This window comes from Condylura cristata, unplaced genomic scaffold (assembly GCF_000260355.1).
Source record: "Condylura cristata isolate star-nosed mole 26May11 unplaced genomic scaffold, ConCri1.0 scaffold00032, whole genome shotgun sequence".
Classification (NCBI taxonomy): domain Eukaryota; kingdom Metazoa; phylum Chordata; class Mammalia; order Eulipotyphla; family Talpidae; genus Condylura; species Condylura cristata.
Window position 1 is genome coordinate 5,560,402 of NW_004567133.1, and position 17,214 is coordinate 5,577,615.

General features: G+C 51.7%; 3 protein-coding genes across 20 annotated transcripts in view; 2 read left to right on the forward strand and 1 right to left on the reverse strand.

Annotated features, from left to right (window-relative positions):
• The window catches only part of ATXN2L (ataxin 2-like), a 12,516-nt gene extending 9,970 nt beyond the window's left edge, over nucleotides 1–2,546 (forward strand). For 3 of the 15 annotated variants that reach the window (XM_012731905.1, XM_012731907.1, XM_012731914.1), the window contains exons 19-23: nucleotides 368–497; nucleotides 585–706; nucleotides 860–1,072; nucleotides 1,237–1,480; nucleotides 1,630–2,540. In XM_012731905.1, coding sequence (XP_012587359.1) covers nucleotides 368–497; nucleotides 585–706; nucleotides 860–1,072; nucleotides 1,237–1,480; nucleotides 1,630–1,784 — 864 coding nt within the window. In that variant the 3' untranslated portion in view covers nucleotides 1,785–2,540. Of the gene's footprint in view, nucleotides 1–367; nucleotides 498–584; nucleotides 707–859; nucleotides 1,073–1,236 lie in introns of all 15 variants that reach the window. The other 12 variants (XM_012731910.1, XM_004692029.2, XM_012731906.1 and 9 more) reach the window with 11 other exon arrangements.
• A 1,386-nt stretch (nucleotides 2,547–3,932) lies between these two features.
• On the reverse strand, nucleotides 3,933–7,517 carry TUFM (Tu translation elongation factor, mitochondrial). Its single transcript, XM_004692038.2, has 10 exons — nucleotides 7,337–7,517; nucleotides 7,038–7,232; nucleotides 6,469–6,635; nucleotides 6,143–6,247; nucleotides 5,898–6,062; nucleotides 5,640–5,772; nucleotides 5,457–5,561; nucleotides 5,186–5,337; nucleotides 4,970–5,089; nucleotides 3,933–4,270 (listed from the first exon to the last, which is right to left on the reverse strand). Exons 1-10 carry the CDS (start codon nucleotides 7,377–7,379, stop codon nucleotides 4,097–4,099), a joined length of 1,359 nt encoding a protein of 452 aa, XP_004692095.1. The 5' UTR covers nucleotides 7,380–7,517; the 3' UTR covers nucleotides 3,933–4,096.
• Nucleotides 7,518–15,702: 8,185 nt separating this feature from the next.
• The window catches only part of SH2B1 (SH2B adaptor protein 1), an 8,225-nt gene continuing 6,713 nt past the window's right edge, over nucleotides 15,703–17,214 (forward strand). For 2 of the 4 annotated variants that reach the window (XM_004692040.1, XM_004692039.1), the window contains exon 1: nucleotides 15,703–15,873. In XM_004692040.1, the coding sequence (XP_004692097.1) occupies nucleotides 15,762–15,873 (112 nt within the window). In that variant the 5' untranslated portion in view covers nucleotides 15,703–15,761. Of the gene's footprint in view, nucleotides 15,874–16,019; nucleotides 16,266–17,214 lie in introns of those variants that run through there. The other 2 variants (XM_012731970.1, XM_012731971.1) reach the window with 1 other exon arrangement.

A 17,214-nucleotide genomic window follows, 5' to 3' on the forward strand; every position in this document is an offset into this window, starting at 1 on the left:
GGGGCAGGGAGAAAAGGAAGGAAAAGAGGGTGGAAGTCGAGGACTCGTGTGCGGGCCTGAGCAGGCAGCCAGACCTGCCCCCAAGGGAAAATTCCCTTCATACATACTGTGTGTGTGTGTGTGTGTGTGTGTGTGTGTGTGTGTGTAAAATTCCCTTCATACATACTGTCTGAAAGTCCTGTAAAGTTTTCTAATAGCGTGAGAAGTCCAAATGTGACCTTATCTCTAAAGTGACATGTGGAGCTATTATCTGTTGCATAGACATTAAAGGTAGCTGGGACAAGACCAGAATGGTGCCAGGCCATTGGGCAGCATTGTCTCTCAAGTCCTGCTTAGTGCTGACTACCCCATTTCCTTGTTCTTCCAGCCGGTGTTTGCCCCCATGCTTCAAAGCAACCCACGCATGCTGACGTCGGGGAGCCATCCCCAGGCCATTGTGTCGTCATCCACCCCTCAGTACCCTTCTGCAGAGCAGCCCACTCCCCAAGCCCTTTATGGTGAGTTTGTGCTGTACCTGTCCTTTGCAGACTGCGCTCAGCCCCTCCTGTGCCTGACACTGATCCTCTCCCTCTTTGTTGCTGCAGCCACTGTTCACCAGTCCTACCCACACCATGCCACGCAGCTCCATGCCCACCAGCCGCAGCCGGCCACCACGCCTACTGGGAGCCAGCCACAGTCCCAGCATGCGGCCCCCAGTCCTGTCCAGGTGCCTGCCAAGGGAGATCCAAGTGGTGGGGCAAGAATGGATGGTTGGAAGAGGGATAGATCTAGGGATCATTCCCCAGGGGGGAGGATTGGGGTTGGTGGGCCTGGGTACAAGAGAAGTGGGTGGTACTCACCCTTCCCCTCCCCCTGACAGCACCAGGCGGGGCAGGCACCACACCTGGGCAGTGGACAGCCACAGCAGAATCTGTACCACCCAGGGGCCCTGACAGGCACGCCGCCTTCTCTGCCACCGGGACCTTCTGCCCAGTCCCCCCAGAGCAGTTTTCCCCAACCTGCCGCTGTGTATGCCATCCATGCCCATCAGCAGCTGCCCCACGGCTTCACCAACATGGCCCATGTTACCCAGGTAAGAGCCCAAGGGACCCACTTCTTTGTGTTGACCTTTGAACCCAAGCTGTGGTTTTTCCCATTCAGGACCTCTGGTGTCTTCCACACCCTGGCACTAGGTCTGTCTCTCAGGGTCTACCTCAAACTTCTGTGGTGCTCTCAGCTCCTTTTTGTTCTCTACAGGCCCATGTCCAAACTGGAATCACAGCAGCCCCGCCCCCTCACCCTGGGGCTCCCCACCCGCCCCAGGTGATGCTGCTGCACCCACCCCAGAGCCATGGGGGCCCCCCCCAAGGCGCGGTGCCCCAGAGTGGGGTGCCTGCACTCTCAGCTTCCACACCCTCACCCTACCCCTACATCGGACACCCCCAAGGTGAGCAGCCTGGCCAGGCGCCTGGATTTCCAGGAGGAGCCGATGACAGGATTCGTGAGTTCTCGTTAGCTGGGGGAATTTGGCATGGAAGAGCTGATGGGCTGCAGGTGGGGCAGGATGCACGGGTTCTGGGTGGGGAGTGAGGGGTCTTGGAGGCAGGGCTGTCCCACAGGGCGCCCGCCGACCTGCACCTGTCTGTGAAGTATGTAGGGTGGGCAGAAGCCACAGTCGCCGCCGCCAGGGGCTTGCTCCTGGCTCTGTCCTTTGCTTCCCTCCGTCCTCGCTCAGTTGTGATCCAGCAGCCCCCCTCCCCACTGCCTCCCCAGCTCTCAGTGACCCCGACTGTCTCCTGACTTAGCCGAGGTAAGGTCAGCGCAGCAGACAGGGCCAGGCTGGGGTGTGGGGGGCTGAGCTGGGCACATGAGTAAGGGCACTGGCTCACTGGGAAACAGCGATTGATCTGTGCTTCTGACAGCCCCATGAGACACCTTGAGGAGGCCGCTCCTACCCAAACACTCCCCCCACACCCCACACTGGACGGCATTGGATAAAGGGACAGCTGCTTGGGTTCTAATGCTCCTGCTCTCTTCTCTTTCCCCTCCAACCAGTTCAATCTCATCCCTCCCAGCAGCTCCCCTTCCACCCCCCGGGGAACTGAAGATTGTCCTGGCCGCGACCTGAGACCTCCATGAGTGGAGGGAAGAGTGATCTTTGTCTCTTCCCCCAGCAGCTCGGACCAGTCCCAGCCCCCCAAACCCCCCCTTTCCCCGGGGGAGCTGGGGAAATCCTGCCAAGCACCTTGAATGGGAAGGGCCTCAAAGTGGGCAGGGCCAGGGTCCAGCGGGGGTGGGGGGTTCCTGCTCTGCCCTTGCCCATCCCCACCCTCTCTTGCCCTCCCATCCTCTCATCTATCCCCCGCTGAAGACGGAAGATCTTTTATTTTCTATTATTTATAACCTCAGACTTGGGCCCCCCTGTTCTTTCTTCCCCATTAACTTGAGTGATCTGCGTGAAAGACAGACAGATGCCCCATAAGGATGGTTGGACAAGGACTTTTACTTTTTATTACATAAAAATATTAAAAAAAAATTAAAAAAAATAAAATTTTAAACTAACTTAACCTGCCTGTACTTTTCTCTTTGGAGAGCAGAGGGGTCATAGCAGTCAGTGCATGTGTGGTATGGACCTGGCAGCGCACTGCAGTCTACAGATCTCCATCTGCTGTAGACTCCAACTTTATTTACTGTTGGCACCCTCAAAGTGGCCTCACCTTGGATGTGAAGTTCTCGTTAATTTGTGTCTCTGGAATTGTATCTTTACGTGAAAAGCACTTGGGTGTTTGGCCATTGGGCCAAGACCAACCGAGATGTCTTGGGTCTGGGTGAGAACTTTACAGATGGAGCTACTAGTAGGAGAGGATGTAGGCTGAGAATCGAGCTTTAGGGATATAGGGGCTGAACATGGGTTACAGGGGAGAAGAGCTGAGGGAGAGAGAAACAGGCTTCAGGTGAGGGGCTTTTCTCAAGAAATTACAGTGTGGAATACCAACAGACCTTGGCTTTCTCATCGGTCAACTAGCTCACTGTGTAGGAGTGCGAGGACGGTATTGCTGCTCAGTGGCAGGCCAAGAGTGTCTTGGCTCCAAGCAGAGTCTGAAGAGTTCCCAGGTGTGTGGATCCGAAACCTAGAATATAGGCAGTAGAGGCATGCGTGTGGAAGGGAATGACAGGTTTAGGAAAGGCTCTGCCTGTGCCAGCCAGCCAACTGCTCAGAGGGCACAGGTTGGGGTCCCCAGTGGAAGAGCTCTTAAGGATGTCAGTAGGGGCTGGTGGAGTGCAGAGATGGGAGAAGCATCTTCAGATGTCTGAAGTACAGAGGGGCCAGGTTCGTAGGGGGTCTCTGTGTTGTGGAAGATTGCAGTGGCTCAACGTACTCTAACAAGCTCAGAAAGGAACCTGTTCCTTACCTAGGCAGGAATTCTGGCCTGGCTTGGACGCTGAGGAGGGTAAAAGGTGCCTGTTCTGGTGGGACACCACTGTGTGTGAGATACTGTTCTTCCCTCTCGCCTGCTCCTGTGTGCCTTGCCTGAACGTGGTTTGGAAAGGATGCCTACTAATCCCTGCCCGATGTTATCTGTGATCAGGGTCACATCCTAGCCAGTCATTCACGTTTCTTAACTAAACACTGGACTGATCTTCTTAAAATCTCAGTAAATGTTGAGAATGAAATCTTATTAGAAGCTTCTCGCTCTAGTGGTACAGCAGTCGCCACTCACCAAGTAGACTATGTTACCACATATTTAGCGCATGGCTGGGTCCCTGACTACTCCCAGGAAGTGAGGTGGATCTGGTGCCAGAGCTGAGCCCATGCTGCCTCTAAGTGACCACCAGATCCTTTCCCAGGACCTCCCTTATCTTGTGGCATTTTACTAGGCAGAAACTCATCTGGCCTACAGCACCGCCTCTCTGTTCTCCGACTTTAACAAATGACACAGACTGACTTTACTATTCACAGAACAGTTTATTGACCACCTCCCCGGCAGACCATGGCCCTTCCACCGGGAAGTGTCGGTCTAGCAGCACTGTACCGGGCTGCAGCGTGTGCCCTCGGGAGGGGGCACCAGGAGCAGATGACACTGGCCAGCCTGAACAGACCACCTGAGGTCCAGACTCAACTCCACTTGAGGTTCTTGTCCTCCTCTGTCATGGCCGACGTGTCCGTGACGAGGCCAGTGCCGATAGTGCGGTTGCCGTCCCGCAAGGTGAAACGCTGCCCTTTTTCTAAGATCATTGGCTGCCGCAATATTAGGCTGAGCTTCAGGTCCTCCCCGGGCATGGCCAGCTCCTGGAGGGGCAGAGAGAGAATAGGCCTGACCTTTGCGTTTCCTTGACTGTTCACTGCTGGCAACCAAAGAGGCTAAAATTACAGGAAAACGGCAGGGCGATGAGCCTTTCTGGGGACAGCCTCATCCCTGGCTGTCAGGCAGAGGCAAACAGCTTGTACAAGGCAGAAGAGAATCCATGACCAGTCTTCCAAAGGTACTTTCTTAGAAAAAAGGCACAGGATAACGGACCAGGCGAGAAAATAACAGCTATCTACCAGAGAGATTTTATGGGGGTGGAGTGGGGAGTGGGATCAAAAACAGTGGGGGGAGGGAAATGCACTGGACTTTGGTAATGGCACATGGGTGATTTGGTGATGGGAAGCACATAGGGATTACAACTGAGATGGAAAAATGCACAAAATGATGTAAAAGTAAACTATTATATAAAAATTTAGAATGGAAAAAAAAAACCCACAAAATTTTGGATTATGTAGGTTTCTTAGTCAAGGACTTCTCTGAACCCTTACTCTGGGAAATCTCTGGGCAAGTCCTGGCAGAGCTGAGTTTTTAACCTACTTCAGACTAAGACGTCAAGGATGGGGCCCCATTCTTCCAAATCTGCCTCTTCATTCAAGGGAAGTGAGACTGAGGCAGAGCTGGGATGAAGTGTGCTCCCCTTCACCCCCCACAATTCTTCACACACTCTGTATCCACAGTACCTTTCCTGGAGGCAAGAGGACACGACAGGCCATGTCCCAAGTGAGGGAGAACATGACAGGCATGAAGTGGGACACAAAAGGTTTGTGACGGCCACCTTCCTCCTTGCTGAGGATATAAACCTGAAAGAGAAAGCAGTGAGGATACAGCTGGGCTTGGCTGAAGCACTGTCCTTCTACAGGGGTCAGCTTGCCCCGTTGGTCATCTGGACACCTCACCTGTGCCTCCACCTTCTGGTGGGGTTGGATGGAACCTGGCTTAGCCATGACCAGGCCACGCCTCAGGTCTTCCCGCTTCAATCCTCGAACCAAGGCTCCAAGATTATCTCCTGCTTCTGCCCTCTCCAGGCTCTTGTGGAACATCTCAATGCCTAGGAGGGGGGGAGGGACAGGGAGAAGGGTCTGTCTGGGCAGAGGCAAGGCAGTGTGATCCAGATGGGACAGGACATCCTGGAGCCAGTTCCCAGGTCCCAAGCCTTGCTTCCTGTACCTGTTACCACAGTGCGAATGTTCTTGCTATGTCCCAGGAATTCACACTCATCTCCCTTTTTCAACACACCACGCTCTAGTGTGCCTGTCACCACTGTGCCCCGGCCTAAGAGGAAACCAGACATCAGGAACCATGGGGAGACTACTGCTTGAGAGAGGGAATTTGAATGAGCACAGTTCTCACCAGGAATAGAGTAAACTGACTCTACAGGGAGCAGGAAAGGCTTCTCCAGGTCTCGGGTGGGCACTGGGATGTAAGTGTCCACAGCATCCAACAACTTCTGCACAGACTTCAGGCCTAGTTCAGGGTCACGTTGCTAGGGGGACAGGTAACAACACACTGAAGTTTCTATTCTCTTCTTTACCAAGAGCTACTCCCCAAACAGCTCTGACTGTCCTCCCAGTCTCTGCAGCAGTAGTCCCTGCCTGACCCTTCATTCACCTCGAGAGCACAGAGGGCAGAGCCTACAATGACTGGGGTCTCCTCCCCTTTGTAGCCAAACTCAGTGAGCAGTTCCCGGATCTCCAGCTCCACCAGCTCCACCATCTCGGCATCTTGGACAGCATCTGCCTTGTTCACGTATACCACAACGTGCTCTACTCCAATCTGGAGATAGGAAAGAAAATGAGATGGTGTCCAGAGCGACTTACCTCCGGCCTTTTTCACACCTAATCAGCACTGAGTACCTGTTTAGCCAGTAGTAAGTGCTCTCGGGTCTGGGGCATCGGGCCGTCGTTGGCTGCCACCACCAGGATGCAGCCATCTAGCGGGGCAGTGCCCGTGATCATATTCTGGTTAAGAGGAGAGGGAACACTCAGCTGAGTTATTTCAGGAACCTCAGCTCCACATTCACCTTGTGGAGCACAGCAAGAACAGAGTCCCACCCTTCTCTTTCCACCTACATGAGAGGCCATGCCCACAAATCCAGGGTTTCAGAACCATACATTTTGAATATCTTAACTTCCTCTCCACCAGCCTAACATTTTAGACAGGAGGCTGCACCGACTCTCACCTTAACATAATCTGCATGCCCGGGGCAGTCAGTGTGGGCATAGTGACGGGCGGCAGTGCTATACTCCACGTGGGCCGCGTTGATGGTGATGCCTCGAGCGCGCTCCTCCGGGGCATTGTCAATCTCCTCGTACTTCTTGAACTTGGCCCCACCTCCCTCGGCTAATACTAAAAGGGAGGGGGAGATACATGGCTCAGCTGAAGTTCCAGGGGTAGAGGCCAGGTTCAGGCCACACCCTCGGTTCCCTCCCACCTAGTCAAGACAGTCTGCAGACTATAAAGCTTCCGTGACTCTCCCTCAGTCCCTCCAGCAGCGGTAACTTCGGCTCAGAGAAATGCTGAAAGGCTTCAGGGTCTGGCCCTGCAACTTCTTTAAGGTAAAGCCTCTGCTCACAGAGCACTTCCTGCAAGGGGAGACCACTGCAAATCTGTCTCCTGCAGCTTCTAATTCACTGTCCGCAGAGTTCAGCCCCGTGGGGTCACACTACACACCTCCAGCGGCTCTCCTGCTGGCCCCACCCCCTGCCAGGGCAACCGTGCTGCCGGACGCCCCCACTCCAACCTGCTTACTTTTCGTGATGGCCGCGGTGAGTGTGGTCTTGCCGTGGTCCACATGCCCGATGGTACCCACGTTCACGTGGGGCTTGTCGCGCACATAGGTCTTCTTGGCCTCCACGGCCAGGCCGCGGCACAATACGGGCAATGCCGAGATCTTAAGCGGCCGCAACAGACCCTGCAGTAACGGGGCTGGGCCGGCGCCAAAACCTGCGGGAGCAGAGGCACGGAGTCAGGGCGCGGGTCAAGGCGCGGCCGCAAGCTACGCACCCCCAGGCGTCCCGGGCTGCCATCGCCCTCCCCGCCCCCCTCACCGCTGAAGAGGGGCGTCGCGCGCAGGAGGGTGGCGGCCGCCATTCCGGTCTTTACTCCTGCCCCGAGTACCGAGTACCGGTACCAGGTGCCCGCGCATGTAGTAAGAAAAGGGCACGGGCCACGGAGGTCACTTCCGCCGGAAGTCAAGACCGGGAGGGCAAGTCTGGGCGCCTCTAGCCGCCCGTTTTTATGGTCATCTTTGACTTCCGGGTGCGGGGAGGAAGAGGTCGAGGGAGGTACTAGTGCCTGGGGCTGGAGGAGGGTTCTTCATTGCCCTCGGCCTCTAGGGCGAGGGAGCTAGGTTCTCTCAGGCGACGCCGCCGATCAGGAGCGGGTGGGTGTGTGTGGAGCTCCCCAGAATGCACCAGCGCCCGAAGGCTCCTAGGCCGTGGTAGTTCCCAGCGGGCGCCTGTGCCTGCGCTTAGGATGGGGGTGAGGCGGGGCTCGAAGGGCGGCCTCGGACCCGAGACAAAAGAGGTGACCGGCACGGACTTCTCAAAACGTCCCGGCCACCCAGCGCGGGTCTGACGGGAGACCGGAGCCTGAGGTAGGGTGGGCCCTGCACCTCGCTGAGAAGACGGTCCTAGGCGTTTGTCGGGCCCCAGTGGAGCCCATTTCTCCTCTGCGTTTTTGCTTTTCTTATCTGTAAGACGGGAATAGTAGTATCCGCTTCAGAGAGGGCTGACTTCTCGCGCTCAGAAGTGGGGGCCTGGGCCCAGGTCCCACAGTCATTGATCCTCAAATACCCACTCTTCGGCTCACGGCCTGCGGGCACTCTACTGCCTGTCTCACGTGGTCGGAACCCCCGAAGTAGCCCTCACCCCAGAGTAACTCCCTTCATCGTCGCCCCACCTACCCTTTTTACAGAAGATACCTAGAGTGGAGGACCAGCCTCAGCTTTAAGGTAGCCCCAGCGTCCTAACAGAGGCAGCTCACCTAGTGAGTGCTCAATAAATGACTGTTGACTGAGTGCGTGAGTGTAAGGATAGTACATGACCATTATTTATTTTCTTTAAAGGTTTATTTATTTGTGCATACAGAACCGGGGTACAGGCCAGAGGTGCAGGGGCGGTGAGAGGCTTCACCAGAGACAGAGTGGGGAGCAGAACAGGCCAACTGACAAGTACACTGCTGAGGGGAGCAGTGGGCGGGTCAGGAGAGGTCTGCCACACCCTGTGGGTCACCTCCAGGGCCAGGATCGAACTGGCGCAGAAGTGGCTTTAGCTTCTTAGTGCTGTGCATTAACCCACAGAGCCACCAGGGAGAGCCCCTTACATGACCTTTAACTTTCACAACCATCACCTCTCAGAGCTTCCAGACTCATCTTGGGATAAAAATAGTAATTGCTTACTGTTGATTAATGTTCATGAAAGTCATCAGATCCTAAGACTCCATTGATAATGTTTGTTTCAAATTTTATATTACTTACATATAAGTTTGTATTTAGTTTTTGGGAAAAAGAGAAAAAGACCGACATAAGTAACTATTGAGTTTAAAATTAATTTTTGAGATGTTACAGGGTAGGTAATGTGGTGGGCTATATGAATAGATGGCAGATTTGAAGGAAGGTTGTACCTGAATGACTGGAATTTGGGAGACAAAGGGAGCAAAACATTTGTAGAACAACTGATTGTATCATATCATAGTGGGGAGTCTTGATTTATGGATAACAAAAAATTTATATTAATGGCTTAAGCAGAAAGTAGACTTGTTTACAAGTGGTAGGCAGCTTACACAGTTGTGAGGCAGATTAGAGAAATAGAAGCCATGGAACTGATCTCACCTGACACGAACACTGTTGCTACCACCATTTCCAGCTGACATTAAATGCCAAGACTTGAGGAGACTTGTCTGCAGCAACTACAGCTGCTGGCTCTGAAAACAGTTCTGCATCAAGCAAGTGACCTTACCTCATCCGTGACCCCAAAGCCAGGCAAATCTAAAGCCTCACATGGGTGTGATTCAAAAAGCCTAGATCATCATGTGTCAGTGTTGTGGTATCAGAGGAGGCTGAGAGATGTATTTTAACTTTGGTGCTGGCAAGCAGAACTGACAGCAGAGGATTTCCCTCTATGTCCAGTCTCTTCAACATATGGTCATTGTGAGCTGACCGATATCACAGTGAAAGGGCAGAGTGAACATAAATGTCTAGTACGTGAGGACATAATACAGCACGAAATTTGGCATAGTCAGAAATGAAATATTAATGGAGTGGGATCAGAGTTACAGAGCCAAGGGGAGCCAACCACCTGTGAGAATGCTTGTGAGCAATGTTAACTGAGGAAAGCAGGCTAGCTACTATGGAACAATGTCCTGTGTGCATGGTGGAGGCAAGGGAAATTAACTTCAGTAGCTAAATTTGCTTGGAGAACAGAGATTTTCTCTCATTCAAACATTTGCTTTATGTGATTACAGTTAAAGAAAAATTCTTTGTGTAGAATCTTGAGCTCTTTAAAAAAGATGTTCTCGAAATCAAATAGCCTGGGCCCCCCTGGTGGCACAGGGGTTAAGTTCCTGCACTAAACCAGCTATTACAGCCTGCCTTTGATCTCTGGCCAGGGAGCTGACTCATGGCAGCAGCAGACCTCTGCTGTCCCCCGCTGCTCCCCTCAGCAGTGGATTTCAGTGGATCTGCCTGTTTTGCTCCCCATTCTGTCTCTGACAAATCCTTTCACCCCAGTACCTCTGGTCTGCACCCCAGTTCTTAAAAAAAAGCAAAACAGTCCTGGGTTCTCCCTAGCAGTCTGTTCATTCTGCTGCATGGCAGACCCTTTGAGCTCCTGCTTAAAAGCCCTGTTTCCATTAACCCAGGTCTAACTTATGGCCTAGCCCTGCTCATTCTTTCTTCAGAATGAATCCGGAATGGACCATATCTCCTTAACACCAGTGGCAACGGTGTGGTTCAGCGTGGGGTCACCTCCCCACTGATGCTCTGCCTATTCTGCTCTTATTCTCAGTATCTGTCATTTCCATCCTCCACACAACACAGGTCAGGCTTTCAAATGTGAGTCAGCCATTAATTCTCCCTCAAGAATTCCTTATGACCCTTACAATAAAACCCAAGCTCTTACTTTATTTTTTTTTTATATTTATTTTTATTTATTTATGCATTCAAGAGCTGCAGTGTATGCCAGAAGTCGGGGGTGAGGGGATTCACCAGAGACAGGGAAACAACAGAAAGATCGATTGAAATACACCCCTCGGGGGAGCAGCAGGTGAGAGGGGAGAGGGGTCCTGTGCCATGTGAGTCAGTTCTCTGGCCAGGGATCAGACTCAGGCCTTAGTGGCTGGCATTCGCTCCACAGTGCTGAGACTAACGCCTGTGCCACTCATTTTAAATGAGTAACTTGTATGGCAGGTGAATTATATCTCAATGAAGCTGCTACAAGAAAATAATTCAGTGAAAATTTTTAAAATAAATCCAAACTCCTCCGTGTCCCACAAGGCCTTAAGAACTTGACCCCGCCCAACCTCTTGACTACATCTACTGTGACTGTTCTTTTCCTCTCCTGGCCACATTGGCCATCCTGCCAATATCTTGTTTCTTTACAGATGTCTTCCCTCCTCCCGGATGCGTGTCCTTGTGGCTTTCCTGGCGGCTTGTTCCTACTCATCATTCATGCCCCACCTCTTCCCCCTAACGTGGCCCCAAGTCACCCTCTTTATCAGGTGTCCACTGTTCCTGAGTTTTCCCTCCTTTTTTCCTGTCTCACCAGCTTATGACAGGCATCCTATTCTGTCCCCAGTAAGAACTTTAAGAACAGTGCCTTGGACACGTCAAGTAAATAGTGTTTGTTGAAAGAACTACATGTTGAACCATTTCACCTGAACTCTTCTGTTGGGCTTATCGTTTCCCAATGTTTTTGATGGAAAGTAAGCTTTGTATTCACATTAATTTTACAAATAAAGGTGAGCTATTATAACTTTTTGGGTCTGCTTTATTATCTATAAAGTGGGGAGGGAGTGAAGAGGTTAAAGTATGTGATCTCTAAGAGTTCTTGTAGCACTAGCTTCTTGAAGTGTGTGTGGTGGACTGGCTTGCAACTAATGGAAAATTGGAGAGTAGGGCCAAGATGAGAGCACGTCTCTCTAGCTCCAGCATGTCCCACCTCTTCCACCTCACTACCAGTCAGTGGACTTTTTGGAAGCAGAAGGGCAGGCTGAACTCTTCCTTAGAAATCTCTATACATTCTCTTGGTACTACACTGAGCTGGCCAGGTTGGCATCAGACTTCTGGAGCACTGCCACACTGCTCTCTACAACCAGTCCTCACTGCCCCAGTCTAGACCTGGATGCCTTTCCAAACATAGACCCCTACCACTTGGAGGTGACTGGAGACATTCCAGTTGGGGACATTTTGTGAATCTCACACAGAAGCTAAGTAAGTAAAAGGCACTTGAGACATGCCTAGATGGGTTGGCATGGCTTTCTAAGGAGGCCACACTTTGAAGCCTAAGACAAGAGGGAGGAAAACTAATGGAAGTGAGTGTGTGTGTGGGTTCAGAGGCAGAGTCCAAGTGAAGGTGGATTACTTCAGGCTGTGGAAATGACCTGACTGAGCAGGCATAGTTTGGGGCCAGGATGTCCAAGTTAAAGCACATGGCTGCATCTGACATCCCAGAAAAGAGAAGAAGAGAAATCTCCCCCTCTCTTGGGGTGAGGGAGGATCAAGGTGATCTCTGAAAGAATCCCACACGCCACCACTTTGCCTTCAGTTGGAGGCTCATGTTTTCTTGAGAAGAGCCACTCTTGCTATGCTCAGTCCATGCCAGACTCAACCACGGTTCTGTGATTCCATGTTTACCAATCAGCACAATCCCTCCATCGTGGTCGCAACTGTTGGTTCAGGTTCATATTGTTTCAGTCCTTACTGGTATACTGAAGTTCATTTCTGGCCCTAACTGCCCAGTGTTAGCATGAAGCCTCCAAGTTGGGGACTCAGTCCTCCACATGAGCACCCCAGTTAAGATGCCACCTAACTCTCTCCCACTAGCCACAGATCTAGGAGTTTCCCATTATGACCTTCAGGTTGGTAATTTGCCAGTACAATTCAGGAAAGCGCTACACACAACTTTACAAAAAAGCATGCAGCCGAGTAAGAGGACAGCGTGAGGTATGGGAGGGGCCAAGTGCTCGCTCCCCATGCAGTCACCAATCAGGAAGCCCCACTGAGTTTCATTATCCTGAGTTTTTATTGGGGCCTCATTACTTAGACATGATTGAATAAATCATTGCCCTGTGACTGGCTTGATTCCCAGGACCTCTTCCCCTCCCTGGTGGTCAATGTGGCACAAAATTCCAAACTTCTAAACATAGTGTGATTTCTGTGGTGACCAACCCCCATCCTGAAACTCTAAGCGCCTGCAATGAGTCACCTCGTTAGCAAAAACTGGTGTCTTCTAAGAGGTTCATGAACAACAAAAACTTCTGTCACTTGGGAAATTACACATACTTTTAAAGCCCTGCCATTTGGGATGAAGACCAAATCTTGATTACACAACAGACGGTCACTGAGTTACCCAAACTGAACTGATGGACTCGACCCTACTCCACTTGCTGGAGCCTTTGGGAAAGCGCTGATCTTTTCTAGCTACAGTTGTTAAACTGGTAAATTGTAAGCTTGGAGTTGTTGATGGCATCTTGGCTATGTCCCCCATGTGGGGCCAACCTGCCCAAGAATGAACACAGTCCAGAGGAAAGCAAAGCTCAGAGCTTGGGGCCATATTCAAGTGGACAGTGCTTGAGCCTGTGGCTTCAGCTGTGCCTCAAGTCTTTTCTACCTTTGATTTTTCAATTGTGTGCACCAATTAGGTCCCCTTTTCTTATTTAAACTGTATTAAATTGGGTTTTCTATTTCTTGTCACTGAAGGCACCTACTACATCCCCTACTCCTGGGGAAGAAGTGTTTCTCCCTTTCATAGTAGTATGTTGGTTGTACCCAGGTCCTGGCTTCTATCCTTCCCTCATTTCCCAACCTCACTCCTTCAATGAGCATCCGCTCTACTGGTCCTTTGTCCCTTAGATTTCTGACATAATTAGGTCTCTCACACAATATAAACAAACAAGCAAACCTTTCCACACACTCAAGCTACAGTCCTCCATATCGCTCTCCTTGTCTTTTTATTTTTTGAAGATTTTATTTACTTATGCATACAGAACTTGGGTACAGGCCAGAGGTGCAGGAGTGGTGAGAGGGTTCACCAGAGGCAGAGCAGGGAGCAAAACAGATCCACGAAGTGCACTGCTGAGGGGAGCAGCAGGCAAGTCAGGGGAGGTCTGCCACGCCATGTGGGGCACCTACCTGCCTGGGGATTGAACTCCTGGTGAAGTGGCTGTGAGAAGCTTCATGGTGCTGCACTTAAACCTTTTGCACCACTAGGGAGGACCTATCTTTCCTTGTCTTTTTGGCCAAACTGTAAGACAGTTCCCACAATCCTCCTCCCCCTTTAGCTTCTATTTAGTCTTAAGCACAATACTATTTGGCTTCTGCTTCTACCACTTCCTAAAATTCCTCTTACCACAGTCAGTGCTATAGTCATTAGTTTTTTCCATAGGAGACAACAGTAATCCTGTAGATCCCTTGTTAGAATTTGTAGTCTGTCTAGTGCCACCCCACCCACCCCTTCACACACATTCCCAACTCCCTGCACTTTGATATATGATTTCTTATCCAATAGTTAAAAGTTCAGAGAGGCTTCACCAGAGACAGAGTGGGGAGCAGAACAGGCAGATCGACGAAGTACACTGCTGAGGGGAGCAGCGGGCGGGTCAGGAGAGGTCTGCCGCGCCATGTGGTCACCTCCGGGGCAGGCGGGAATCGAACTCATGCGGAAGTGGCTTTAGCTTCCTAGTGCTGTGCTTTAACCCGCTGTGCCACCAGGGAGGGCCCTGCATGTGACTAATTTTAATGAAGATTTCCGTTTCTTAGTCACAATGACCACATTTCAAGTATTCAAAAACCACATGTGGCTAGTGGCTAGCTCAGACTATTTTATTGGACATTTCCAAACCTAACTCATGACTGGCTCTTTCTGTATTCCTCAGCTGTCTATTAGAAAAGTATAGGCTGATTACAAAGAAAAGGTTATCAGGGAAGAGGGGAATGACCACAGACGTAGGGTAGTTTCCACTGAGATCCTCCCCTGAACTTGGAAGATGGATGACACACCAAAATAGTGACAAACACCTTAACAAAGGCATCTGTGAACTGATCTGAGTTTGGTTAGAGCAGGGATAGGGCTGGAGAATGGAGGCTGACTAGGCTAGAACTTGCCCTTACACAACGAATTTTTCCAATTCCATTTGGCAACCTCAGTCCTGAACAAACATTCTTATGTGAGTCAGGACATTTTATCTCCAATCTTTTGGGTCACTTGCCTCTGTGTTCCAGGATGAGTATTTGACCCAATTCATTTAGTTAATGTCAGTTCTGGAAATTTTACTGAAAATCTCAGTAAAAAGGTATATTCGTTTTACTAGAGGTGCTAGCCATTGGGACTTGTTTGGAGCTATAAGCTATCTTGCCAGTATGAGAGGGCAGTGTGCCTGACAGTGAAGTCAAATGAATGGGGAAAGCAAGGCCTGGTGGTGAACCACAGGTTTCTGGAAGTTTTTGGTCCTTTTATTGACCTGTTTTGAAGAAGTTTGGTAGACCGCACTTTTCACTTGCTCGAATCAACAAATTCCCTTACTGCTTACGCCAGCTGGATCTGAGTCAATGAAAGACCGAACTGATAACAGGCTTTCATCATGCTCATTTCAAGTACCTTCTTTACATTAATGATTCTTAATGTCTGTATCTGGCATGGGTGTCTCTCTCAAGCTCCTGACTGTAGGTCTACCGTCCTCCGGATTTTCCACACCTATCTAAAACTGACCTCCGTATTTCTACCGCCTGTATTTATTTCTCAGTGATAGAACTCCAGTTCCTTCACTCAAAGAGGCCTAGATTGTAAACTCAGGCTCGGCTTCCTCCAGGGGGGCCTCACCAAGGTCACCCGTGCCTTCCCTCAGCCCGCTCCTTGGGGACGGTGTCTTCTAAACGCAGCTGGGGCTGGGGGCAGGCGCTCTAGGCTGCCGCGGCCCTTCAGAAAGCCTTCTCATCTCGCTGGTTGCTGGTACCCGGTGGCTACTCTAGCCCCCAACAGAGACTCTATCCCCAAAGGCGGCTTCTCTATGGTTGACTTCTCTCCTTTGTCCCGAATGTCTTCCAGGAATACGTCCCGCTGGGATACAACCTTTTCCTACGACTGCTTCTATAGTCCCTTTTAGGTGCAACTGGAGACATCACTGAGTCCTCCGAGAGTCACAACCTCCTAGCCCCCTCTTACCGGGTCTACGCTTAGGAGGATGGCGGAAGTGAGAGTGAAGGTGCCCTTCCCTCTCGCCTTTCTTCTCTATGGTCGCTTCCTTTGGTGACGGGAAATGGGGTCTCGGCGCCTGCGCAAAGCCGACCTGGGCGCTAGTCGTGGAGGGAGGGGGCAGGGAGCGGGAGCTGCCGCCGCCGCCGGAGCTAACCGCGGGGACCGAGATGCAGGTGGGACCGGAACCGGAACCCCCCTCTTCAAGTACCTCTTTCCTCTCTGCGACCCGGCCCCGGCGCCTGAGAGGGGCCCTGGGTGGGGGCGGGCGTGGGGGCAGGAGGCAGGAGGGGCGTCCGGCCCGGGAGAGTGCAGCCGACGGGGCTGATCCCGAGTAGGCTGCGGCCCGGGGGAATGGGCGGGTAGAGGGTGTCCAGGGAGCAGGGTCTGGTCGGAGTGGATGGACCACCGGGCCGGGAGGGTCCGAGCCGGGAGCGGAGCCTGCAAACTCCACCACCCGCCCTTCGGGAAATAACAGAATTGAGCCAAGAGGCAGGTGCACCGGGAAAATGTGTCTGAGTCCTGCTTGGCAGAAGAGAAACTGAGTCACCAGCTCAGGAGCCGCAGGGTCAGCGGGCCTGAAGGGGGCTGGGTCTGCCTGTGGTGCAGAGGGTTGGGTGGGCCGGTGTGAGCTGAGGTGGCCTCCGCCTGGAGATTAGTCTCTGCTGTGTCTGCACCTCTTGGCTCGGTTCCCCTGTGCTCCATGATTCTTGCACCTCCTGGCATTTTCTCGTTGGCTTGGAGTGGTCCCTATGATTGGAGCCATCTAAGTGTGTAAGGTTTAGGCCAGGAGGAAGGGGGGAGGGGTCGATGACTGTGAGTCTGAGCTGGAGCCTGAGGTCTTTGAGGGTTTAGGAAGATTTTCCTGAGCTGCCCTCACCCCAGTCCTGGAGTCAGTCATCTTCCAGTGTAATGTGGGGGCTAGCTGGGGGCTATCCACATGCCCAGCTCCTACGCTTACTACTTGTAAGACCTTGGCAAGGATTTCTCTGTTAGAACTTCAGAACCCATAAAGATAATAATAATGGCAGTCACTTACTGTGTTCTTACTTTGTGTCAACCGCTGACACATTCCATTTAGTTCTCCCAACAGTTCTATGGGTTCAGAATGTTAGCTGTTTTGTAGATGTGAAAACCGAAGCTCAGGAAGGAATACAGTTTGTTCAAGATCACACCGCAAATGGGTGGCAGAAATTCACCAAGTCTGACTCCAGAACCTATGGCCTTAACTTACCAGCCTTTAGGGCACACTCCCCAGCAAGAGAGGGGGGATGTGGTGATAAATCCTAGGGTCCCAGCTCCCTGTTATGTTTTATTTCTTTGTGGCCAGCAAAGACTTGCCCTGATCCAACCCACAGTTTTTCCTTGCCTGCTACTGCTGTCTCTGGCCCCAGCCTGAAGGCCACCAAAAAAGTGGGCTGAGGCCATTTCAAGTCTTCTTTGCTCAGCTCTTGGGTACTGAGTCCTGAGGTCAGCTTTCAAGACAATTGCTGTGTTGTTGTTGTTGTTTGTTTTTT